Raw genomic sequence first — 26,512 nt, forward strand, 5'->3', positions numbered from 1 at the left:
TGAACAACAACTTGTCAGACAGGCCACTTCCCATATAGAATCCTCTCAGGTTTTTGCCTGCCATATGAGTTCTGTTATACTCACAGACACCATTCAAACAGTTTTAGAAACTTTAGGGTGTTTTCTATCCAAAGCCAATAATTATATGCATATTCTAGTTACTGGGCAGGAGTAGTAACCAGATTAAATCGGGTACGTTTTTTATCCGGCCGTGTCAATACTGCCCCCTAGCCCTAACAAGTTAACATTACAACATACAGAAACTACTACCACCTAAAGTAACCATATACTTTGCACACGAACCGCCGCCCGCTTTGAGAAAAAAAATCATGAATGTATTTACGTGAAATGCCTGGGTTCGCCGGGGGTCTCTCAGTGAACCGGGCATCCTTGGAAAGGGGGTAGGGCATTTTCTCGGCACGCTTGTAAGGCTCTGATAGTCCGAAATGGGTTCCAACAAGTCTATTACTGTTGTCCTTCTTCGTAGTTATCCAGTATCCGGTGACTTGTCGTTTAGTCCTGAACAGAACTACAGAGTTGATGTTCTTCCATTTTCTCTTGAAGATGCTTCTTTGAAGAAAGGCTAGCCAGCCGTATCGATCGTTCCCCAGTGTGGGGATGAGAGTAGCGTAATACGATGTTTTGAGCTTAAATTCACTTTCGAAGATGCTTTACTTAGGACAGCTAATCATACCAGTGATTGTCCGGGAGGTGAGTTTATCGTCTCCACCTCGTGTTGAGATTCAAAGTTCAAACCATTTTAAACATGTAGCTGAAGCTTCACGCTTTTCTCGTCCCGTGTTAACTTCTTAACCCATCCTTTATACCTTTTGCTCGAAAGGGGCGGTTCCAGCAGGCTGGCACGCTCCCTGACCTCACTCCGGGGCGGTGATTACTCACTGTGCAAAGTAGTGTGGAACCTTCATATATGTAGGGTGTATACTTTCCAAGTTACAGTATTTCCTTCATAACATTTTTAATGACATCACAAAATAACAAACAAAATTACATTAGTGTTCTATAGTTCGCCTCTGACCATTCCCCACGTTCTACGTGAGAAATATTGTTCCACTATTCACTTTTGAATTTGTTAGAGTTTCAGCAGGAAAAAGGGTCTGTTGAGACAAAGCACATTCCTTTGGTGAATCTTGAGAGCACAGGCCTGGATCTTCTCCCTTCATTTACAACAGGACGTGAGTGTCAAACCCCACTAGTTATTTTCTCCCCCCTCTGTGGGTGAGAGGGGGTCTGATTGAAGTTATTCATTGCAAACCTGATCTATTTGGATTCTCTGGACAGTCATGACACCATGTACAGCGCATGTGGAAAGTAGTCAGACCCCTTTCCTTTTTCCACATTTTGTTACGTTACAGCCTTGTTCTAAAAAGTATGAAATTAAATGTTTTCCTCACTAATCTACACACAATACCCCGTAATTACAAAGCGAAAACAGGTTTTTAGACATTTTAGCGAATGTATTCAAATAAAAAACAGAAATACCTTATTTACATAAGTATTCAGACCCTTTGCTATGAGACTCGAAATTGAGCTCAGGTGCATCCTGTTTCCATTGATCATCCTTGAGATGTTTCAACAACTTACTTGGAGTCCACCTGTGGTAAATTCAATTGATTGGACATGATTTGGATAGGCACACACCTGTCTATATAAGGTCTCACAGTTGACAGTGCATGTCAGAGCAAAAACCAAGCCGAGACAGGATTGTGTCGAGGCACAGATCTGGGGAAGAGAACCAAAAACATTTCTGCAGGATTGAAGGTCCCCAAGAACACAGTGGCCTTCATCATTCTTAAATGGAATACGTTTGGAACCACCAAGACTCTTCTTAGAGCTGGCCGCCTGGCCAAACTGAGCAATCGGGGGAGAAGGGCCTTGGTCAGGGAGGTGACCATGAACCCAATGGTCACTTTGATAGAGCTCCAGAGTTCCTCAGTGGAGATGGGAGAATTGAACTCTTTGGTCTGAATGCCAAGCGTCACGTCTGGAGGAAACCTGGCACCATCCCTACGATGAAGCATGGTGGTGGCAGCATCATGCTGTGGGGATGTTCTTCAGCGACAAGGACTAGGGGACTAGTCAGGATCGAGGGAAAGATGAACGGATCAAAATACAGAGAGATCCTTCAAGAAAACCTGTTCACCTTCCAACAGGACAACGACCCTAAGCACACAGCCAAGAAATCACAGGAGCGGCTTCGGGACAAGTCTCTGAATGTCCTTGAGTGGCCCAACCAGAGCCCAAACTTCAAACCGATCGAACATCTCTGGAGAGACCTGAAAACAGCTGTGCAGCAAAGCTTCCCATCCAACCTGAAAATCTTGAGAGGATCTGCAGAGAAGAATGGGAGAAACTCCCTAAATACAGGTGTGCCAAGCTTGTAGCGTCATACCCAAGAAGACTAAAGGCTGTAATCGCTGCCAAAGCTGCTTCAACAAAGTGCTGAGTAAAGGGTCTGAATACTTATGTAAATGTTTTTTATTTTTAATACATTTGCAAAAATTCAGTTTTTGCTTTGTCATTATGGGGTATTGTGTGTAGATTGACAAGGAGAGAAAATTATTTAATAAAATGTTTGAATAAAACTGTAAAGTAACAAAATGTGGAAAAAGTCAAGGGATCTGAATACTTTCCGAATGCACTGTTACTGTATTCTATATGGAAGATTTAGATAACAAAATAATGTTTCCCATCATGGTGGAAAATCCATATTGGCCAACGCTAAATGAGCTATATACAGTAGATCACAGCTGTAACATCTTAACAATCATGTGAATGTACATGATAATACTTCCTATGTATTTGGTAACAACATGTTAATAATATTGTAACCTGTAAATACAGAAAATCAGCCTTGTAATATCACAGCTGTTTTTCACAGCTGTTTTTTCTCTGAATTTATGATAAAGCTTTCAATGGCTTGTTTTTCATTCGGTTTTGGTCTAAAGAGGGTTTACAGCCTAAAGATATCTGTTCAATTAGGTGTGAACTCATCAGAACTTTTCTACAGGGTGCCAGGGTGCCATACAGTGAGGCAAATAATATTATGACTGGACGATACACAGTAGATCAACTACTACATAAAATGTTGCTATTCCATTGGCAAAGACTCTCCATGTGATAGTTCTGAGCCAATTGTGCAGCATATTCTTGAGCTGTGGGGTTGGTTTGTGAAACACAATTTCAGGGCCACATACTTTACTGTACATTGAGTCCAGTCATCTAATTATGTGCAATGCAATTAAACAACTAACCACAAAGTAACAGTCGTTTAAACAACATTGACCATTAATTCCAGGCATTTGCATCGTTCTCGTTTTACGATTGACTAAATGACTGTCCTCTCATGCACCCACTTGGATACTGGCCGACTCGTGTTTTGGGGCTTATTCTCATCTGAAAATGGCCACTAAACATAGATAAGGCTAATTAATTGAGGGGAGAGAAACAGTGGATTGTGATATCAATATGAGCAGTCTAGACCCTAGATCTGTGCTGTATCTGGACCCATCTATGGGTATCTCACTGAGACTATGTGGTACCCTTCCTGGCCCTCTTCATTCCACATAACTTTTTACTGGATTTATTTATTGGAATGCTTTCTGAACGCACTGTAACTGTTTTCTATATGGAAGATTTAGATAACAAAATAATGTTCCCTATCATGGAGAAAAGTCCATATTGGCCAACGCTAAATGAGCTATATACAGTAGATCATAGCTGTAACATCTTAACAATCATGTGAATGTACATGATAACACTTCCTATTAATATTGTTACCTCTAAATACAGAAAATCGCCTTTGTAATATCACAGCTGTTTCTTCTCTGAATTTATGATAAAACTGTTTATTGGTTTTCCACTTATGTGCTCTATAAAGATATTGTGAGAAAGAAATAGTGAAATTACCCATGCCATAAATTACCCTGGTAAATAAATAGTACCCCCAACTGCAAGATAATTGTTGATTTCTATTTTCTACAATACTGTGAGAATATTTTTCCAATCATATAGTTTACTGTTTCTGAATGAAGCAGATAACGTTAGACAAATATAAAAGTCAAAATTGCTCCATAATACTTGAGACTTATAATAACTAAATTGTGTTCTATAAACAACAGCATCATAAAGCACTGCCAATCAATCATCTTCCTGTCAACATCCTGTCCATTAATTATCTCTGAAAATGCTCATCATGACAAACAGACCATGACAAGCATACCTGGCCATGCAGTACTGTATGTCCCATGGTTGTGTACTGTAGGTGAGGCAGACCAAGCAACTTTCCTAAGTATGGATCACTCAGACCTATAACTCTATAACCCATGAGTTGTTTTCCTGTCCTTGCTAATAAAGAAATATACCTACTGGTTGTGTATAAATAGGTTATAAGTTATAGGTGATATCTACCCAGGTTATGTCAACACAAATGTTCATGGGCTCTTATGTCATATTTTTACATGTGTGCCTACGTTAAGTTATGAGTGACCTATATATTTTTGGAATATATAGGAAATAAGAATAATTTCTTATTTCAGACGAAATGCCTGAATGTACTGTACAACTATTGACTAAATGTATGTTCCTCCATATTTTCAGCACTTAAAACCTTCACAGAGAAAAAAACTATTTTACCAAGAGTTAACTAAGTCATATAGTGTAGCGTTGGAATTGAGATGGTATGCAAAATAAGGTAGACCATTCTAAAGCATCCTCACTAACCCTAACCTTATGCAAGTATGCAGTATGTAGTACCTTTACTAACCTTTGCTAACGACTTCTTATACACCACTCCTAACCCTTATTTGTGTGTGTGTGTGTGTGTGTGTGTGTGTGTGTGTGTGTGTGTGTGTGTGTGTGTGTGTGTGTGTGTGTGTGTGTGTGTGTGTGTGTGTGTGTATGTGTGTGTGTGTGCGCGTGCGCGTGCATCTGTCCTCACCTGCTGGCTGTAGTCTGCCTGCAGTGCTGTCTGAAGGGCATCAGGTGGTAGTTCATGGCGTCCATCAGCAGCTTCTGGCATACCGGGTCACTCCTCATGAAGTCAACCGACTGCACCCTCTCCACCAGCTCTGGGGCCGGGATCAGGGCGAAGCGCAGCCTCTTCATCAGGTCCGGGGCGTAGTGCATGCGAGTCTCCCGGTCATGCTCCAGCCAGAGGACCGACATCTGGAAGAGGGCCAGCTCCGACTCCACCGGGGGCGGCAGAGCATCCAGCATGGCGCACATCTCCTCAAAGTTCAGCAGCAGCACATCTTCCACCAGGTATTTGTTGGCCAGCTTCTTGGTCTCGTCCAAGCCGTGCAGCGCCGCGATCTTGCAGATCTGCTTGTAGTTCTGCACAGAGATCTGGTCGTTGAGGAACTGCACGCTAAGCTTGGTGATCTGAGGGACGTTGAGGATCTTGCTGACCGAGAGCACCTCTTCCACAGTGTCCAGGGAGAGCGTGACATTGGCAGTGTACAGGTACTCCAGCACTAGCCGTAGTCCGATGGAGGAGCAGCCCTGAAGGACCAAGTTGTTGATGGACCGGGGGCTGGCCATCAGCTTGTCATCGGGGGAGGAAGACGGGGTGCCACTGCTCCCCTGGTCTTTGTTGTTGTTGGTCCCCTCGTTGTTGAGCATATGACTGCTGGAGAAGAGAGACCTGAAATACTGTGAGCAGGACGCCAGCACGGCTTTGTGGCAGTGGAACTGCTGTCCCTGGGCAGTGAGAGTCACATCACAGAAAAGCTGTTTCCTCCATAGCAGGTTGAGCCCGTGCAGCAGGGTGTCACTGTGTGTAGGGTCAAAGGTGGAGGTTCTATCACCGGATCTGGACATGACTTCCTGACTGTTAACGCCACCTAGGCAACAAATACACCACGCAAGCCGTTTAGCCTACCTCTAGCCCATTTATTTGTGAATAACATAACATGAGATCATCATTACAGTCAGGATGGAATTGTCTCAATACCTTCACGTTATACCGAGCATAATGGTTAAATGGTGGATATACACACGACTGAACTTGTAAACCGTCATGCTGCTCCCTCCGATATTATTCTACAGTGAACAATATCGTTCAGTCCGGTATCATTTGAACTTTGGCTCAGGTCGGATGAGAAAACAAAAACGTATAGTCCCAATAATGTGCTATTCCCTTGCTATTGTCAGTCGTTCAAGACAATATCATTTTAAATGGACGCTGCTGTTTGAAGCGCACTGTCAAAAGAAAATATTATAGGAGATGCTGCATCGCCTTATTATCTTCGATAACGCAATTTAAGTTGTTGGATAAGAGGAAAAGGCAACCCCTACGGTGCCGTGCACGGATACTATGCAGCATTCAGCTAACACTTATCGTTCTCCTCTTATCTTGCTGCACTCCCACAATGAGGAAATTTACACATCCACAAATGCACGCACGGAGTGATACAAAAGCAATTAGTTTGTCCCTCACACAGCCGACATCATCACTGTGCGTGTGCGTTTTCCCTTATACCTGAGTTACGACTATTCAGACGTGAGTATCAGAAATTATTCATTCAATGCAGCTATCCAACAAATATAAATGAAACACGCACATGAGTATGTTGCTCTATAACGCTAAACATGCATTTACTGTATGAAATATGTTTGTAAACTTGATATAAGCGTCCTGTACTACCTTGTTTCATAGTCGCCACATTTTCTAAAGCGCCTGTCACAACTAAATGATGTGAGCAGCTTGCTTGAGAACAAGCCAAACTTACCTGACTTACGATCTTGACAAAAAAATAAAGTAAAGCTTTAGGTTCCCAATATTCTCACTTGGCTTTCCTTTGTTCTCCTTTTTCTTTAGCTGTATTCCTTTCCTTTAAAAGTCTATGGTCGGTGCCTCAAAATAATGATTGATTTAAACTCATAAAGTCACTATTTCAGGTTATTTGTTGACGTTGATAATTTGTTCTTCTGAATTAACAAGAAGTGTGTGAGTGTGTGAGAGGGAGCTGTGCTTTCTGCAAGAGAAGAAGAAGAAGAAATATACGTGTGACAAATTATGCTACCAAGAAACAACACATCATTATCCTTGGGCCTGGGGCTCAGTGAGTCGTAACGAGAGTAATAGGAAATCCACGGTTGGGGAGAGAAACGGTCGTGCATGGCCGGTGGAGAGAGACCATGCAGGGGTATGGATGCTGAAGAGACTCGCAAAATTATGGCTCAAGGCTATTGTAAAAACTGTCGAGCGTAAATGACTGCGATTTCAAACATCTATGGAAGAAAGAAAAGAGAAAGGGGGAGAAAAACCGAGTCTTTCCCTCGCTGTTATAGAGAGAACCGTCAAGTTTTAGTGCGCATTGCTAATTAGTCAATTTCTCTCTGCCTTCACAGCCCGACGACTTTGCTGCTGAGCTGAAACTGCTAATTTCTGGGACCAGCCTTTTTTTGGCTGTGAACTGGATGGATGAATGGCTTGTCTCGCACAAATGACAAAAAGGCTGCCTTAATCTCCATCACCAAAATAACCCCTCATCTCATTCTGCTCCTGCTAGTCCTTCAAAAGATGCTCTATACAAACTTTAGTGCTTTATATGCATCACATTTGAACGTAGAGTATCATATTACATGTATAATAGTTGTCAGAATTGAATTATGAAACATATTTTTCTATGTTTGACAAATCATAAAAGGCCATCATTCCAATAACCAGCTACATTGTATCAACTTAAATTGCTATGCATAGAAATATCCATTATATTATTATTTCATTATCTAAAAGCAGAAGTTAACTATCAGATACTTGTAGCTTGATAGACTAATTATTAGTCCTGGATATAGTCCTGCATGGATATAGTCCTACTGTAGGCCTACACAATAGAAAGGAATGTGTGTATTATGAGCCGGACCCACGTGATCCATCCTGTGTGGATAGGTTTGATGTAGGTAGATACTCTTTCTATATATCCCGCCTACACATCACTACAAATGAGCCCATACAAAATAGGCCTCAACCTATTTTGACAGCATTTGGAAGTCATTTCACCTTATAGTTGGTGTACAGATGCACTGTCAACTTTAATAAAGACACACCACATATTTGTCTGATATTTGGTATTTTATAACTCATATTCAGGTGAGTCAATGAGTCAGCCGTCTTCAAGGCCTCAATAAAGGAGCTCTTGAACATATCCACTGTTATGAGCATGTTACATATAAATATGTTAAAAACCATACATAATTCTGTTTTGAAAGTATTGTTGTAACACTACACGCATCTTGGGAGGTAACATCTTATGTCCAGAACTGTCTGGTTAAACGTTTTGGTGTTTCCACTATGTAGTACCGTATCTTATCACTTACAATTCAATTGTCATTCTTAATTGACTATATGCTGCATTAAAATGGATGCCTCATCACAATTGTCATATTGAGGGGGCTATATGTAATAAAGCAAGTCCATCAAACATGTATTTCACACACAAAGTAAACGGTGAAAACAAAGCATTCAAGCAAATCAATTTCAAATCTGTTAAAGCACTTATTAGGTTGGACTGAACTGTCAATTAAATGAAGAGCTCAATTGGAGCAAAAACCTGCACATCCAGTTGTCCCCTGGGACGAGAACTGACAGATACCTCCTCACAAGTTCGAAAATGACAGATAGGGATAAACGGGCTTGTTCACGTACTATGAAATAGAGTAACACCACAGGCAACCATCAGATAATAGCAGGCCACGCAAACGGTGGGTTATAACGTTGTTCCAATATAATCCTTCTTGATGCCTTTTGATGGTCGAGTGTTTGACAACAGGACAGTACCACTTCTCAACCCAGTGTGGTGTATAGATCATGTTGTTAACACAGCCATTTGATCTGGTAAAATAGAAGCAGACCATCTGAGCATCCTGCGTACTCATCTGGTGCTTTGGCTATACATGTTTCAAGCAATGTCCATCACTAGTTATTGTTCAATGAATTTGTGTTTTATCATGTTAAAACACAATGGTTTTGGTTATACTTCCATCCTTCCAAAAGACTCAACATACAGTATAATCACATTCTATAACCCATTTTGTGGTATGTCTGGGACTGTAATGTTTGCCAAAGAAAATACAACAGTCAATTAGGACGGCATTACACAAGTCTCAGGCGAGCCATTCTAGTGCTATGAAATGACAATTTCCAACTCTTTCAGCTATTTGTAGCAACTCAGTCTCCTGAGGCCACTGGTCTTCAAATTGCAGGGCATTTATATGGTGGTAGGTTGTTACAGTGAGGATAGGGGGAGGGAGGAAGTGTGTGTGTGTGAGGGGGGGGGGGGGGGGGGGGGGGTCAGTCATCAGACAAGAGAAGAGTTTCTGGACTAATTAAACCCGTTGAGACAGAGAATCACAGTACAGTGATTTACAACTCTCTCTATACCAGTTAACCCAACTCATATTTATCTGTCACATTCACATTACATACACTGTACCGTATGTATTCCTTGAAGAGGAAATTACAATATATTTTATGGAACGTAATTGAAAAACAAGAATGAACACTATATCTACTCTGTTATCAAACAAAAGTAAAATGCTTTTACAACCACCTCAAGACATAATTCAAATATCAACTTACTTCTGTTGACCGAAGTTGACTTGTTGATGTACTGCTTATGTATGTAATATAGGAATGTGTTTTGAGTTTAGTGTGAGGTCTAAGGCTGGGGCTAACCCTAGTAGTGGTTTCCAGTCCTGGTAATTGAGAACCACAGGGTATGCAGGCTTTTGTTCCAGCTCAGCTCACCTGATTGAAATAATCAACTAATTATTAGGACCTTGATTTGCAGAATCAATCCTGTTTGTGGTAGGCTGAAATAAAACCTGACATCTTGTAGCTGTCAAAGACTAGGGTTGATGCCCACTGCTCTTCTACATGGAGGATATGCAGAGAAAGAAAACATATTTAGTGTGAAATATGTCGGAATAGTTAAGAAATGTGAATACGATACGCTTTATGCATTTTGACAAAATGTGAACTAAGCTATTTACTTTTATGAAAGATATCACTAAATATATCGATGCTCTTACAATGTCAATAATTGAAATAACATTGTGGTGATAGGCATATCAACAACAATACTGAGAAATACTGAAATAATACAAAACTGCTAAGATGATTACAGCCCAGAATGAACAGATAAAATATTAAATGCTCTAATCTAATCAATCCAATGAAACAAAACATGGAGAATCTATCTGGAAGTTATAGCATAACAAAGTCTACCAGGCATAATTCATTTTGCTGGCTGCTGCAACAGCAGCAGCAGCAGAGGGTATGCTAAGATAGAAAGTATTATTTTCCTAAATGGAAGGTGTCAGATGGTCACGGAAATGTGATCGGCTGTTCAAGATCACTGCTTCCCATCTGCAATTTGTGACGTGTGAAAGATTCAGCCCAAATGTGCTCACAAACCGGAAATCCTCAGCACTTTCTCTTATCATGGAAAAGCAAGATAACCAGCTGTTTACAGATCACAGAACATATCATATTAATATCATGGAGAGGGTGATATCATCTTGTTTGTAAAAATATTTTGTTAACTAAGTGTGATGGTATGGCAACCTTGGATCAGAGGGAAAGTTGTAATTTAGAGATTTTCGATGTAAGTGTTCTAGGTTAAAGACTTAATATTCCTTTCTCCAAAAATCTTTGGAAAATGAATAAAATATGAAGATATTGCGATGCGAAGCACATTTCTAAAATCTCATTATGTGGCAAAATGTATGTATACCAATTTTTTTGTGTTTGATCACCAACGCTATCCATTTTAACGTGCATAAATTATACACATCAAATAGTAATTCCATACAGAATGTCTGTTGTACATAACATGTGTACAATTAATGTTTTATGATCAGTTACTATTGATTTAACAGCTTTCATTGACAATACGATAGTATCTGCAGTCTTTCCCAAGTGTAACCTCAAATTACCTCTGCATCTGATGTCTACTGTAAACTCAAACACTTTCCTCTATTTAATCACTGCAGGCTTTCATTGTATTTGATAACGAGTTTCACTACAGTTGGAGGGATATTATTAGTGTGCGTAAAGGACATTAAAGATAAAGTGGGGGACAAATACAGTTCATGGTAAGGAGGGCCAAACACATCCCCATTCACATCGACGGGGCTGTAGTGGAGCGTGTCGAGAGTTTCAAGTTCCTTGGTGTCCACATCACCGACAAACTATCGTCGTCCAAACACACCAAGACAGTTGTGAAGAGGGCACTACAACGCCTTTTCCCCACAGGAGACTGAAAAGATTTGGCATAGGTCGCCAGATCCTCAAAAAGTTCTACAGCTGCACCACCGAGAGCATCCTGACGGGTTGCATCATCGCCTGGTATGGCATCTGCTCGGCATCCGGCGCTACAGAGGGTACTGCGTACAGCCCAGTATGTCACTGGGGCCAAGCTTCCTGATGTCCAGGACTTATATACTAGGCAGTATCAGAAGAAGGCCCCAGAAATTGTCAAAGACTCTAGTCAACCAAGTCATAGACTGTTCTCTCTGTTACCACACGGCAATCGGTACCAGAGCGCCAAGTCTAGGTCCAAAAGGCTCCTTAACAGCTTCTACCCCCAAGCCATAAGACTGCTGAACAATTAATAAAATGCCCACCCGGACTATTTACATTGACCACCCCCCTCTCCCTTTGTTTTTACACTGCTGCTACTCACTGTTTATTATCTATGCATAGTCACTTTACTCCTTACCCCTATGTACAAATGACCTCGACTAACCTGTACCCCCGCACATTGACTTGGTACCGGTTACCCCCTGTATATAGCATCATTATTGTTATTTTATTGTGTTAATATTTATACATTTTTTTACTTTAGTTTATTTAGTAAATATGTTCTTAACTCTATTTCTTAAACTGCATTGTTGGTTAAGGGCTTGTAAGTAAGCATTTCACAGTAAGGTGTACACCTGTTGTATTCGGCGCATGTGACAAATACAATTTGATTTGATTTGATTCACTGCTCCAGAACCTTATGCATTGTTAACTGTCTCCGACGCCAGTTTTACCAGTTTAATCATCTCCACTCTGCACAGTCTAGTCACAAAAAGAGCAGTTGGAATTTGCTGGAGACAAACTATTCCAGTTATAAAAAAGTCAGTTACTGGCCTGCTCCGTTATTGAAAATGATCCATAACCATGGGAAGGAGGTCCATCATTTACACAGTGAAAGGTGCTGTTGTCTGTACAGCACCAGCTGCTAATACGTCACGGTAAGGAGTAGTAAAGCTGTGATGTGTATAAAATGATCAACTCCTCTAATATGTGGACAACTACAGTACAGGTTTCATGTCAGCGCAAAGTTAGTGTTAGTACTCATCTAAAGTCTACCGTGTATTAATTCTACTGCTGTCGTTGGTAACTCTGGGACCATGGAGAGGGCCTGCTGCTGCTTTTTGAAACCCCCAGATCCTCACACATGGCGGAGTGTAGGCACCACAGACACGGCTCACAGAGTCAGCCAGCAGCCGGGAGGTGAGCAGAGAGAAGAACAGGCGGTGTCCCCTCCAGAGTGAGCACAGGAGCGTACGTGTGTGTGTGTGTGTGAGAGAGAGAGAGAGAGCGAGGCATTCTCAAATGACAAAAGGAAAGTGGATGAGCGATAGAGGAGGGAAAGACGGAGGGGACCGGGAAGTGACACGGAGGGAGGAAAGACTCAACTAGGGAGAGGCTACTGGGACAGGAAGAGGTGTGGTGGAGACTGGAGAGGACACCAAGGTGTGGAGGACAAAAGGGGCCAACCAAAGCCACGGTGGTGTAGACTAGAGTGGTGTGTGAGGGCTGGAGGCTTGGGGGAGTAAGGGGGTGCCAATGTGCAGTCTCCCCCGCGTGATGCATCTACCTTCAGGGTGGCAGCAGACGTGGAGTGGGGTGCGGTGGAGCGAGCACGGGCTCGGTGGCGCGGTCACCTAGGGACGCTGGAGCTGCTGTTGCACGACTGATAGTTATTCCTTGGGAGAATTGTAAGATGAGCCCCATTGTATTAGCAAACCCCTCACTACTCCACCCCAAATTGTATCAATGCTGTTGAGCCATGAAAGTCTTTTTTTTAAGTGATGCAAAGAAAATGTGGTATTTGCAAAACAAATGCTGTATTTCCAGTTTTGGTATGTTTTTTTTAACCAAATTATAGAATCAATCATTTAAATGGAACGTTCAGTCCAGTCCCTATAGTATTCATGTAAATTAAAACCAGTGATGGAAAAGTACTCAATTGTCATACTTGAGTAAAAGTAAAGATACCTTAATAGAAAATGACTCAAGTAAAAGTGAAAGTCACCCAGTAAAATACTGGTATTTGGTTTTAAATATACTTAAGGATCAAAAGTAAATGGAATTGCTAAAATGTACTTAAGTATCAAAAATAAAAGTATAAACCATTTCAAATTCCTTATATTAAGCAAACCAGACATCACAATTTTATTTTTACATTTTTATTGACGGATAGCCAGGGGCACACTCAGACATTATTTACAATCACAGCATTTGTGTTTAGTGAGTCAACCAGATCAGAGGCAGTAGGGATGACTAGGGATGTTCTCTTGATAAGTGTGTGAGTTTGACCATTTTCCTGTCAAAATGTAACGAGCACTTTTGGGTGTCAGGGAAAATGTAAGGAGTAAAAAGTACATTCTTTTCTTTAGGAATGTATAGTGAAGTAAAAGTAAAAGTTGGAAAAAAGAAATAGTAAAGTAATGTACAGATACCCAAAAAAAGACTTAAGTAGCACTTTAAAGTATTTTTACTTAAGTACTTTACGACACTGATTAAAACCATAGTAGTATGAAAGGCGATGTATAGCATCATTTGCTATCATAAAGCAGAGTTTGGCTGTGATGCAGGACAGAACTGATACATAATATATAACAGACATAGTAAATGATCTTGGCACCGAGGACCCTACACATGATGTCATATTGATTTGAAAAATTCTCTAACATTATGCCATTTCATTTTTTTACTCCCACAGTTGTATCTTTTAGAATATTCTTTGTGGCTCATATTGTCAGCACTCCCAATTATTCACTCCACTGACAAGTGAAACAAATGGGGACCAACCAGTGCATTCTGTATTATCTACACCCCTTGGATTCCCCAACAATGATTAATACAATGGCAAGCTGCTATGACCAACCCCGGGGACATAAACTAAACATAAGCTCTCCCATTTAGAAGAGCTCTTGATAGAGAGGAAAATACTACTTCCTGCTAAATGAGAGGTTATAGCTAATGATGTAGTCACCACACAGTCCGTGAGGTCATCGTAGCTGATGATGTAGTCACCACACACTCCGTGGGGTCATTGTAGCTGATGATGTAGTCACCACAGTCCACAGCATGGACGGACAGACGTGCTCAGTCTGGTTTCCGACCTTAGAATGGATATAGGTCCCATCACAAGACCTTATTAATATCACCAGGTTATTACCAGGTTATTACTCACACCATTACATTGATAACGCTGTAGCTCTGGTGGATGGCAGGAACAATATGAATACAGCCTGACCGTAAATATACAGTACAGTACATACAGTGCCCTTTCATAGCACAGACTGTCCTCTGTACATCATGGACATGCATCGATGTCCAGCAACTCAGGCAAGGTCACCACTGACCAGCACAGAGGCATTGGTACTGTACATACAGGTGCATAGGTAGCACAATCCCACAAAAAGAGCACAGCATACACAGACACAACACGAACACACACAACATAAATATATCACAGGCTCAAGATACAAGCACACAATCACAATACCAACACACAAGACAAAGTTTGAGGGGTTTCGGTAAGAGTCGCCATTACACTTCATGCAGATCAAGTTTTTCCTTTATAAAAGGAATACTTGTAATGTGTTGAATTCTTCGATCAACCAAAAAATGCAGTGACTCTCTTACACTGACTCTATGCACACTCACTGGACTTTACCCACACACTCACACATACTTACTCCATAAATGTTCCCTGATACCCAAAAGTACTTGTTACATTTTAAATGCTGAGCAGGACAGGAAAATAGTCCAATTCACACACTTATCAAGAGAACATCTCTGGTCATCCTACTGCCTTTGATCTGGTGTACTCACTAAACACAAATGCCTCATTTGTAAATTATGTTGTTGGAGTGTGCCCCTGGCTAGCCGTAAATAAAAATAACAAGAAAGTTGTGCTGTCTGGTTTTCTTAATATAAGGAATGTGTAATGATTTATACTTTTACTTTTGATACTTAAGTATATTTTAGCAATTACATTTACTTTTGATACTTAAGTATATTTAAAAACTTTTACTCAGGTAGTATTTTATTGGGTGACTTTTACTTGAGTCATTTTCTATCAAGTCATCTTTACTTTTACTGAAGTATGACAATTGGGTACTTTTTCTATCAGTGTCCATCACACACACACACACACACACACACACACACACACACACACACACACACACACACACACACACACACACACACACACACACACACACACACACACACACACACCACATCAACGTCACACACAGACGCACACTTTCACACTCTCCACATATGCTGCTGCTACTGTGTTTATTATATATCCTGATTGCCTATTCACTTTTACCCCTACCTACAGTACCAGTCAAAAGTTTGGACACACCTACACCTTTAAGGTTTTTCTTTATTTTTACTATTTTCTACACTGTAGAATAATAGTGAAGACATCTAAACTATGAAATAGCACATATGGAAACATGTAGTAACCAAAAAAGTGTTAAAGAAATAAAAATATATTTAATATTTTAGATTCTTCAATGTAGCCAGCCTTTGCCTTGATGACAGCTTTGCATACTCTTGGCATTCTCTCAACCAGCTTCATGAGGAATGCTTTTCCAACAGTCTTGAAGGAGTTACCACTTGTGCTGAGCACTTGTTGGCTGCTTTTCCTTCCCTCTGCTGTCCAACTCATCTAAAAACAATCTCAATTGGGTTGAGGTCGGGTGATTGTGAAGGCCAGGTCATCTGATGCAGCACTCCATCACTCTCCTTCTTGATCAAATAGCCCTTACACAGCCTGGAGGTGTGTTTTGGGTTATTGCCCTGTTGAAAAATAAATTATAGTCCCACTAAGCGCAAACCAGATGGGATGGCGTATCGCTGCAGAATGCTGTGGTAGCCATGCTGGTTAAGTGTGCCTTGAATTCTAAATAAATCAGACAGTTTCACCAGCAAAGCACCCCCACACCATCACACCTCCTCCTCCATGCTTCACGGTGGGAACCATACATACGGAGATCATCCGTTCACCTACTCTGCGTCTCACAAAGACACAGCGGTTGGAACCATAAATCTCAGATTTGGACCTATCAGACCAAAGGACAGATTTCCACCGGTCTAATGTCCATTGCTCATATTTCTTGGCCCAAGCAAGTCTCTTCTTCTTATTGATGTCCTTTAGTAGTGGTTTCTTTGCAGCAATTCTACCATGAAGGCCTGATTCACGCAGTCTCCTATGAACAGTTGATGTTGGGATGTGTCTGTTACTTGAACTCTGTGAAGCCTTTATTTGGGCTGCAATCTGAGGTGCAGTTAACTCTAATGAACTTATCCTCTGCACCAGAGGTAACTTTGGGTCTTCCTTTCCTGTGGCGTCCCCATGAGAGCCAGTTTCATCATAGCGCTTGATGGTTTTTGTGCCTGCACTTGAAGAAACGTTCAAAGTTCTTGAAATTTTCCAGATTGACTGACCTGTCATGTCTTGAAGTAATGATGGACTGTCATTTCTCCTTGCTTATTTGAGCTGTTCTTGCCATAATATGGACTTGGTCTTTTACAAAATAGGGCTATCTTCGGTACCTTGTCACAACACAACTGATTGGCTCAAACGCATTAAGGAAAACAGTTTTTAACAAGGCCCACCTGTTAATTGAAATGCATTCCAGGTGACTACCTCATGAAGCTGGTTGAGAGAATGCCAAGAGTGTGTAAAGCTGTCATCAAGGTACTAGCTACTTTGAAGAATCTCAAATATAAAATATATTTTAATTTCTTTAACACTTTGTTTTACTACATGATTCCATATGTGTTATTTCATAGTTTTGATCTCTTCACTATTATTCTACAATGTAGAAAATAGTAAAAATAAAGAAAAACCCTTGAATGAGTAGGTGTGTCCAAACTTTTTACTGGTACTGTACATGTACATATTACCTCAACTACGTCGTACCCCTGCACTTTGACTCTGTACTGGTACTCCTTGGATATAGCCTCATTATTGTTATTTATTGTGTTATTATTTTCTACTTTAATTTGCAAATGTTTTTACTTTTTACCTCTGCATTTTTGAGAAAGGGCTCGAAAGTAAGCATTTCATGGTAAAGTCTACACCTGTTGTATTCGGCGCATATGACAAATACAATTTGATTTGATGATTTGACAGTATTGGCATGCAGTTTTACCATGAGATATGAAAGGTTTTGAAATGATTGTGGATCACTTTTTCCCTCCCTTCTAACATCCATTAAAATAATGTCACACCATGTTTAAATCCTCACAGCAGGATTTGACATCAACAGAAAGAGGAGTGGATGCCTTTTTCTTTAACAGCTGTAATTTGTTGTTTTCCAATCACCATGTTGATTTCTGCTCATTATACTTTGGTTTCACACCGGTAAGTGAGCAAAGTTTGGATTGATTGACTCTAATTAACAACAACAAAATTGAGAGCCATGGATTTATTATCATGCTAGCTAGCCACAAATGTCACAGACTTTCACAAATGATTATCCTGTTAAGATAAATGTATTGGACATCAAGGGAGTGTGGAAACACAGGGAACATGTAGTATTATTTGCATGATACATTTTGTTTGGCATGTTTTTTACGTGTTGTTGGTCACACGTTGCAAAAGTAGCCTGGAAACCTTATGTACAGATTTCTAATTTCTTCTCAAAAGTCTGACTGAGAATTAACAACATTAATATATTGGTAGGCATGCGAGATTGGTATTGTTATCAATGAATGGAAAGTTATGTACTATCCAAACTTCAGTTATCTACTCTAAAAAACAACAAATGACAACTTAGAAATGGTCTTCCACTGAGATGGTGGAAAGACAGAAAATAGAGGCGTGTTAGTTACTTTAGATGTTTTATTGTCACATACAGCGGTTAGGTGCAGTTTTAAAGGGTCAGCCACAGTAGTACGGCACCCCTGGAGCTAATTAGGGTTATCTAGTGGCCCTTTTGGGTACTTCAGATTATCACAGGTGTCTGTAATCGTCTCTGGCCCTCTGTGTGGCCTTGAACAAGATGATTTTAAAATAAAGAATAGAATGACAAAGCTGTAAAATATCATTGGTTTAATATGAGGGTTTCAGCATGAAATATCCGTTATTTATATATTTTTATTTTATTTGACTATGTCAATATGTATTTCTTGTCGATATTTTGCCGTCAAACTGGTTGAAGTAGTGAAAAAAGTCAATAGTTGGAAGAGTTGCAGAGTTAATTGAAAATAGTGGCATTGTTGATTAGCTGCTTTCTTTCATTAATTAGGCTATTTTCTATCTACTAGAAACTCATGGACAATATGAATACAGATATAATAAATGAATAAAGTATAAATTACCAAAGTTACGATAGATTGCCATAGATTTTCTGTTAATTACCAAAATTACTGAAGAACTTTGGTAAATTACCGGTAGTTTCGCAACCCTACTTGTATATCTCCTAAAAGCTTGAGAACTCTGCTTGGCTGCGCTGTCTACACAATTCAAAGTCTGAAAATGTTAATCTACGAACCTACAGTAGCAATTGGTCCTCTCTTTGTTAAGCACAGACCTTATTCCTGTTGTGTCTACTAAAACTTGGCAGCATCTCCCTCATTGATATGTTAGACACAGCTGCATCTCCACTCTATTATTTCGTTGCCTCCATGAGCTCTCTACTGCTCTCAACTCTAGCCATTTTGAAACTAGACTGGTCTCATGGACTAGACATAACATAGTAAAGTCATTCCAGGACACTCAAATTAGTATGATATGTTACGTTTGGTATGGTTAGATAAGACAGAAGGTCACTTACAGTAAGTTAAGGCAAAACTGTACAAATTGCATTTCATAACATATCATACGAATTGTAATTCGTAACATATCATACGAAAATGGATGATGTACATCGACAAAATTGATACATACCATACTAAATGTAACATATTATTCTAGTTAGAGTGGCCCGGATTTACATTTACTATGTTACATCTACCCCTAAGTCCAGGTTGTTGAATAATATAACCACTTTTTCTTCCTGTAAAACGTAGTAAATAGACTAATGGCACGCACCGAAACAACTCTTTTTAAGTGTTGGTCTCATGAACAACCAGAGAGGAAGGCTTTACGGGACAAGGAGCAAACTGACCCCCATTTTCCATGATCCCAAACAGACAGACAGTATTAGACTACCTGTAAATCAGTTCCTCCCACCATATCTTTACAACCCGTCTGTTTGAAATAGTGAAAGCCCCTTCACTGACTGTGACATGTCACAAATTATTACAACAATAAAAATGCCACAGGTACCATAAAATGCCACGTGTGCTGTGTTATGTTTGCAAGACATGCTCTTAATTTTGTTTACTCATCATAGACTTTACATAATAATACCAGTGTGTATATAACATGTAATAAATGTAAAGTATTGTACAGTAGGCCTACATGTGTATATCTCAGTTGTCAAGCATTTTGTCCATCAATATCTCCACACACTACAGTAGTGCACACACATGCACACACAAGTATACATCAGTACACCCACTAAAATGTAGCAACATTCAGGTGTGTGTACCCTGAGTCTAGCCTCCAGACAAATGTGATGACAGCCGGCGCTGGTTCAGTGTCATTTATTTGGGGGATTGATTAGATGCGAGGAGAGGAGATGAATGTGTTGGGGCGGTGCCTTCATTTGATATATTGCCATATAATATTTAAGAGATAGCAGACAGTCAGTGCATTTTTCAAAACACTTCCATGGCCTCAAGGTGTTTTTAGAAAGTGAACCCGGTTCCCAGCTTAGTAAGACGCTGATCTGAAACACGGTCTTAGCACCATTAACCTATGTGAGCGTCTTAGACATGTCTGTTGAGGAATCGGATCATACAATACAACAATCTATAGCAAGGTTCCTCAACTGTCGGCCGCGTGCCGAATTTGTCCCGTGGGTGATTTTCTTTTAGCAAAAAAAATCTCTCTATTTTTTTTTGGGGGGGGGCACATAAAACACCAAAAATACCAGCAAATCCGCTCCAAGTGATTTACATTTTCGAAATCTGTTCCAAAGTATTCCCATGCATAAAAAATAGATATAAGTGATCGTATACAAATGTAAGCAAGGTTTGAAATATCATTGTGCTCTTTTATACATTTTTTATTTTTTGGGGCAATTTCAGCAGAAATGTTGCAGATCGGAAAGTTCAAGTCCTTAGTGAGACACTATGGCAGAATGGAGGGATGTATTGCGAGAGGAAATGGAAGAATGATGATTTATTGGGGAAGATGGGTTGATCTGTGGCTATCTGAAGGGTGGAATTGATGTGTGTTGGAATAATTATATACACAAATGCACAGTGTAAGTGTTGGAGGTCCTCCAATCATGTTGTGGTTGGGGATGGGATTATTGTATGTATTGCTTTTCGTTATTTATGTTTTGTGTTTTGGCTTCATGCTGTGAACGGTGTGTGTGCTGGTCCTGGTAGTCATGGGTGAGCTCGCTTCCATGCCTGCCCGGGCGTCGGGCAGGGCTTGGTTTTTCCCGGCTGTGGAAAATCCCTTTGGGCCATGAGCGGAGCCTTGCCGGCGTCTCAGAAGGGTGGGGCGAGCGCACCCTCTGACCAGTATACCCGCTGTGGGAGCGGCCATTTGTATTGTCTGTATTTATTGTATTGTTTTTAATTACTAAAAACATATTTTAGTCAAATACAGTATTATATCTGTTTGGGCTTCTTGCGGTCAATTTGCAGTCTACAAATTATTTGTCATTATGTTTCCGGCCCCCTGACTATCCGGTCAAGAAAGAAAAAACGTCCCATGGCTGAATCTAGATGATGATCCCTGATCTATAGTAAATTGAATTGTTACCCTTTACATGTGATGAAAATAACACAACTTAGTAGTATTGCACCTAGAGTGCCTCATTCCCCAAACAGAAACATCTTTAAAGGTCCAACGCATCCGTTTTAAACTCAATATTAAATCATTTCTGAGTAACAATTCAAAATAAAATAATATTTGTCACATGCGCTGAATACAACAAGTGTAGACCTTACCGTGAAATGCTTACTTACAAGCCTTTAACCAACAATGCAGTTAGGAAAAAAAGAGTTAAGAAAATATTAACAAAATAAACCAAAGTAAAAAAAATAAAAGAGCAACAATAAAATAACAATAACAAGGCTATATAAAGGGGGTACCGGTACCGAGTCAATGTGCGGGGGTACAGGTTAGTCGAGGTAATATGTACATGTAGGTAATATGTACATGTAGGTAATATGTACATGTAGGTAATATGTACATGAGGATCTGAGGACCCATGCCAAATCTTTTCAGTTTCCTGAGGGGGAATAGGTGTTATCGTGCCCTCTTCACGATTGTCTTTGTGTGTATGGACCATGATAGTTTGTTTGTGATGTGGACACCAAGGAACTTGAAGCTCTCAACGTGCTCCACTACAGCCCCATCGATGATGCCCTCTTTTTCCTGTAGTTCACAATCATCTCCTTTCTCTTGATCACGTTGAGAGAAAGGTTGATGTCCTGGCACCAAACTGCCAGGTCTCTGACCTCCTCCCTATAGGCTGTTTCATCGTTGTTGGTGATCAGCCTATCACCGTTGTGTTGTCTGCAAACTTAATGATGGTGCTGGAGTCATGGGTGAACAGGGAGTACAGGATGGGGAGCACGCACCCCTGAGGGGCCCCCATGTTGACGATCAGTGTGGCAGATGTGTTGTTGCCTACCCTTACCAACTGGGGGTGGACCGTCAGGAAGTCCAGGATCCAGTTGCAGAGGGAAATGTTTAGTCCCAGGGTCCTTAGCTTAGTGACAAGCTTTGAGGACACTATGGTGTTGAACACTGAGCCGTAGTCAATGAATAGCATTCTCACATAGGTGTTCCTTTTGTCACGATGAGAAAGGGCAGTGTGGAGTGCAATAGAGGTTGCATCATCTGTGGATCTGTTGGGGCGGTATGCAAATTGGAGTGGGTCTAGGGTTTTAGGGATGATGGTGTTGATGTGAATCATCACCAGCCTTTCAAATCACTTCATGGCTACAGACGTGAGTGCTACGGGTCAGTAGTCATTTAGGCAGGTTACCTTGGTGTTCTTGGGCACAGGGACTATGGTGGTCTGCCTGAAACATGTAGGTATTACAGACTTGGTCAGGGACAGGTTGAAAATGTCAGTGAAGATACATGCCAGTTGGTCAGCGCATGCTCGGAGTACACGTCCTGGTAATCCGTCTGGCTCTGCTGCCTTGTGAATTGACCTGTTTGAAGGTCTTACTCACATCGGCTACGGAGAGCGTGATCACACAGTCGTCTGGAACAACTGTTGCTCTCATCCATGCTTCAGTGTTCCTTGTCTCGAAGCACGCATAGAAGTCATTTAGCTCATCTGGTAGGCTTGTGTCACTGGGCAGCTCGCGGCTGTGCTTCCCTTTGTAGTCCGTAATCGTTTGTAAGCCCTGCCACATCCGGTGAGCGTCGGAGCCAGTGTAGTAGGATTCAATCTTTGTCCTGTATTGACACTTTGCCTGTTTGATGTTTCGTCGGTGACCATAGCGGGAGTTCTTAGAAGTGTCTGGGTTAGAATCCTGCTCCTTGAAAGTGGCAGCTCTACCCTTTAGCTCAGTGCGGATGTTGCCTGTAAACCATGGCTTCTGGTTTGGGTATGTACGTACAGTCACTGTGGGACGACGTCATCGATGCACTTATTGATAAAGCCGGTGACTGATGTGGTATACTCCTCAATGCCATCGGATTAATCCCGGAACATATTCTAGTTTGTGCTAGCAAAACAGTCCTGTAGCTTAGCATCTGCGTCATCTGACCACTTCCGTATTAAGCGAGTCACTGGTACTTCCTGCTTTCGTTTTTGTTTGTAAGCATTAATCAGGAGGATAGAATTATGGTCAGATTTGCCAAATGGAGGGCGAGGGAGAGCTTTGTACCCATCTCTGTGTGTGGAGTAAAGGTGGTCTAGTTTTTTGAAATTAGGTAAAATGGATTTAAGTTTCCCTGCATTAAAGTCCCCGGCCACTAGGAGCGCTGCCTCTGAATGAGCATTTTTGTTTGCTTATGGCCTTATACAGCTCATTGAGTGCGGTCTTAGTGCCAGCAGGAGTTTGTGGTGGTAAATAGACAGCTACGAAAAATATAGATGAAAACTCTCGGTAAATATTGTGGTCTTCAGCTTATCATGAGATACTCTACCTCAGGCGAGCAAAACCTTGAGACTTCCTTAATATTAGATTTCGCACACCAGCTGTTATTGACAAATAGACACAGACCGCCACCCCTTGTCTTAAAGGTGGCAACTGTTCTATCTTGCTGATGCACGGAAAACCCAGACAGCTGTATATTATCCATGTCGTCGTTCAGCCACGACTCAGGGAAACATAAGATATTGCAGTTTTTAATGTCCCGTTGGTAGGATGGTCTTGAACGGAGCTAATCCAGTTTATTCTCCAATGGTTGCACTTTGGCCAATAGGACGGATGGTAGAGGCGGGTTACACACTTGCCGACTAAGTCTTACAAGGCACCCAAACCTGTGTCCCCTGTATCGACATCTCTTCTTCATGCGATGAAGGGGATTTGGGCCTGGTCCGGTGTCGGCAGTAAATCCTTCGCATCCGACTCGTTAAAGAAAAAATCTTTGTCCAGTTCGAGGTGAGTAATCACTGTTCTGATATCCAGAAGCTCTTTTCGGTCATAAGAGACCGAGACCATAAGTGAGGTGGCAGAAACAACATGTACAAAATAAGTTACAAACAACGTGAAGAAACACACAAAATAGCATAATTGGTTAGGAGCCCATAAAACTGCAGTCATTTCCTCCAGCGCCATTCTCATTACTTTGATTGTTTTCAATTAAAATTGTCAAAAGAAACAAAAGAGCAAAGAGCAATTTCTTAAGCAAGAATCTTGCCAGAGGTTTCTGGGAGTGGTCTGATTGGGGAGAGGAAACTGAAAACTAGCTGTTATTGGCAGAGAGGTTTGGAACTCCATTTCTTATTGGTCTATTAACTAATTTACCTTCTGGTGATGTCACCAGGCAGGTCAAAACGCCATCCCACCAAAACAGGCTGAAATTTCAGGCAGTCTTTTCAAACACCAAAAGGGCATTGTCAACATTTTAAAAATTTCACAGTATTATTCCAACCTCAGTGTGGAAATATATAAAACACAGGAAAATCACATTTTGACTGCACTGGGCCTTTAACTTTAACTCTATCTGTCTTTACATTTAAAAAGACCAAATGATCAAATTGAACACACACTTTAAGATGCTATTCTATGACATAGCATGACCGTGGACATGCTAAGGAGGAAATGGAGCTTGTCTTGCTAAAGTCAATGGTGATGTCAATGTCTCCCTCACTCTCTCAGCTTGTTGTTTCATACTGCCCCCCTCTGTCCTGGTTGGCTGGCAGGGAGGGGAGAGAGGCCTCGGTGCCATCAACAAACAAACAACGTCTCTATCAACCACACAGCGAACCAGAAGACAGCAGACCTGAATGGACCAACAGCATCTATCACCTGGCTGAGTGACCTAATAGGAAATCACACTGTCACTAGTTCTTGAGTTGAGTTCAAGAACATCTTGGTGAGAAAATATCATACATAAAATCAATGGCCATCTCCATAGCCGAATAGCTCATTTCAGCCATAGTTTGAAATTGTGTCATCACAATAATCTAATATAAACAATGTTGTCGTACAATATTTGTATGACAAATGTTTATCAAACAGAAACATTTAATTTTAATAAATGTTAATGTGCCACATCATTAGTAGGCCTATGCTTGATGAAATAATACATTTTCTCCTCCAAATAAATACTATGTGAGATTCAGCCTAAATTGAAAGCAGCGTTACCTGGGGGTTCTTCAGTTAGAAAGCCAGTAGGATACTGCACCCGCTACACAACATTATTTTATAATGTGCACACTATTTACCCCTAGATTGCTCCAGGCTAATGTCTCAATAATTTTGACTCCTTTCTCAGGTCCTTCACACAAAGGACTTAACTAATGATCCATGGACAAAATGAAGCATTTAAATGTATTCATTAATCATTCATATCCAGCTCATTGAAAATGCTAAACTTCCACAAAATTAAGATTGAACATTGAAAAGTGATTGAGGGAGACAGCTTTCTAGGAGAGCACAGTGAGAGAGAAAAGAGAGAGGGAGAAAAAAAATTAAACAACAAAAACAGGGCTTAATGTCTACCGAGAGGAAGTTGTTTTGCTTCGGCATTGGTCAGGGTGGTCGAGGTGATGTACTAAGTGCTAGTTAAGGTCACGGAGGGTTTTAGTAGTCGTAATTAGATCTCGAAATCTGGAGAAGCGTAGAGTTTCTGTCAACACTGCCTGTAATTATTCTCTTTTCCAATTAATGGTGACATAGATTAATTATCTGATGAGGCAAAGCCAATTGCAATCATTCACCCAGCTAAAATTAGATCAGTCCTGACAGCAGCATGAAAGTCACCTGTTTCATTGTTATGGATCTGCTGCTGGTAAGAGAGAGAGAGGGGGCATAGTGAGTTAGTGAAGCGTACAGGGGTAAGTAAGTTGTCTGGGACCAGGTGAATGTCCAATTACGCTGTTATCTGAACTGTAGGCATCTTCTTCTTGTTCAATCCAATGGCATCCGGACCCGCTTGTTTGTTCTCTGCTGCTGTCTCTATTGTCGCAGCATGATCACTGTTGCTGTAGTTGAGTCATCTGCCACTGACTACAGGAAAGCAGAGATGCGCTGGATTGCTTCTGACAACTCCTCCTGTTTGAATGAGGGAGCAAACAGAGTCAATGAATACCAGCTAATTAAGAAAACAGAGTGACGACAGTCGATGGATGACGTTGAGTCGAGGAGGCTAGAGAGGAGAGAAGCAGCCGTTTGGCGACAGACACAGACATACAGATAACTCTAGTGTTGGTTTGATACACTTTCGGTTCTCGGTCTATCTGTTTCACTACTTGCTGTTCGCTCATCAGGCTGTCTAGAGATATTGAGAGTAGGTTACACCCAGCGTCTTGAAGGAGAGAGCAATAATGAGAACAAGAGAGAGAGGATCCTGGTTGAATCGTGGTAAAGGTTCAGTGCGCCTCTGTTTTAAAAACCTCAGAATCCAGTTTGTCTATTAAACTGCCTGGCACTGTCAACCAGCTTGGGAATCTGAACCGGCCTAGCCATGCAGACATTCTCTGA

At 40.9% G+C, this 26,512-nt stretch overlaps 1 protein-coding gene across 1 annotated transcript in view; it reads right to left on the reverse strand.

The window, feature by feature from the left end:
* Positions 1-7,325, reverse strand: part of klhl14 (kelch-like family member 14) — a 57,129-nt gene extending 49,804 nt beyond the window's left edge. The window contains exons 1-2 of the mRNA XM_014191101.3: positions 6,750-7,325; positions 4,958-5,861 (exon numbers count right to left, since the gene is read on the reverse strand). Coding sequence (XP_014046576.1) covers positions 4,958-5,838 — 881 coding nt within the window. The 5' untranslated portion in view covers positions 5,839-5,861; positions 6,750-7,325. The remainder of the gene's footprint in view (positions 1-4,957; positions 5,862-6,749) is intronic.
* Between the last annotated feature and the right edge of the window lie 19,187 nt (positions 7,326-26,512).

Source organism: Salmo salar, chromosome 03, assembly GCF_965601325.2.
Source record: "Salmo salar chromosome 03, fSalSal1, whole genome shotgun sequence".
NCBI lineage: Eukaryota > Metazoa > Chordata > Actinopteri > Salmoniformes > Salmonidae > Salmo > Salmo salar.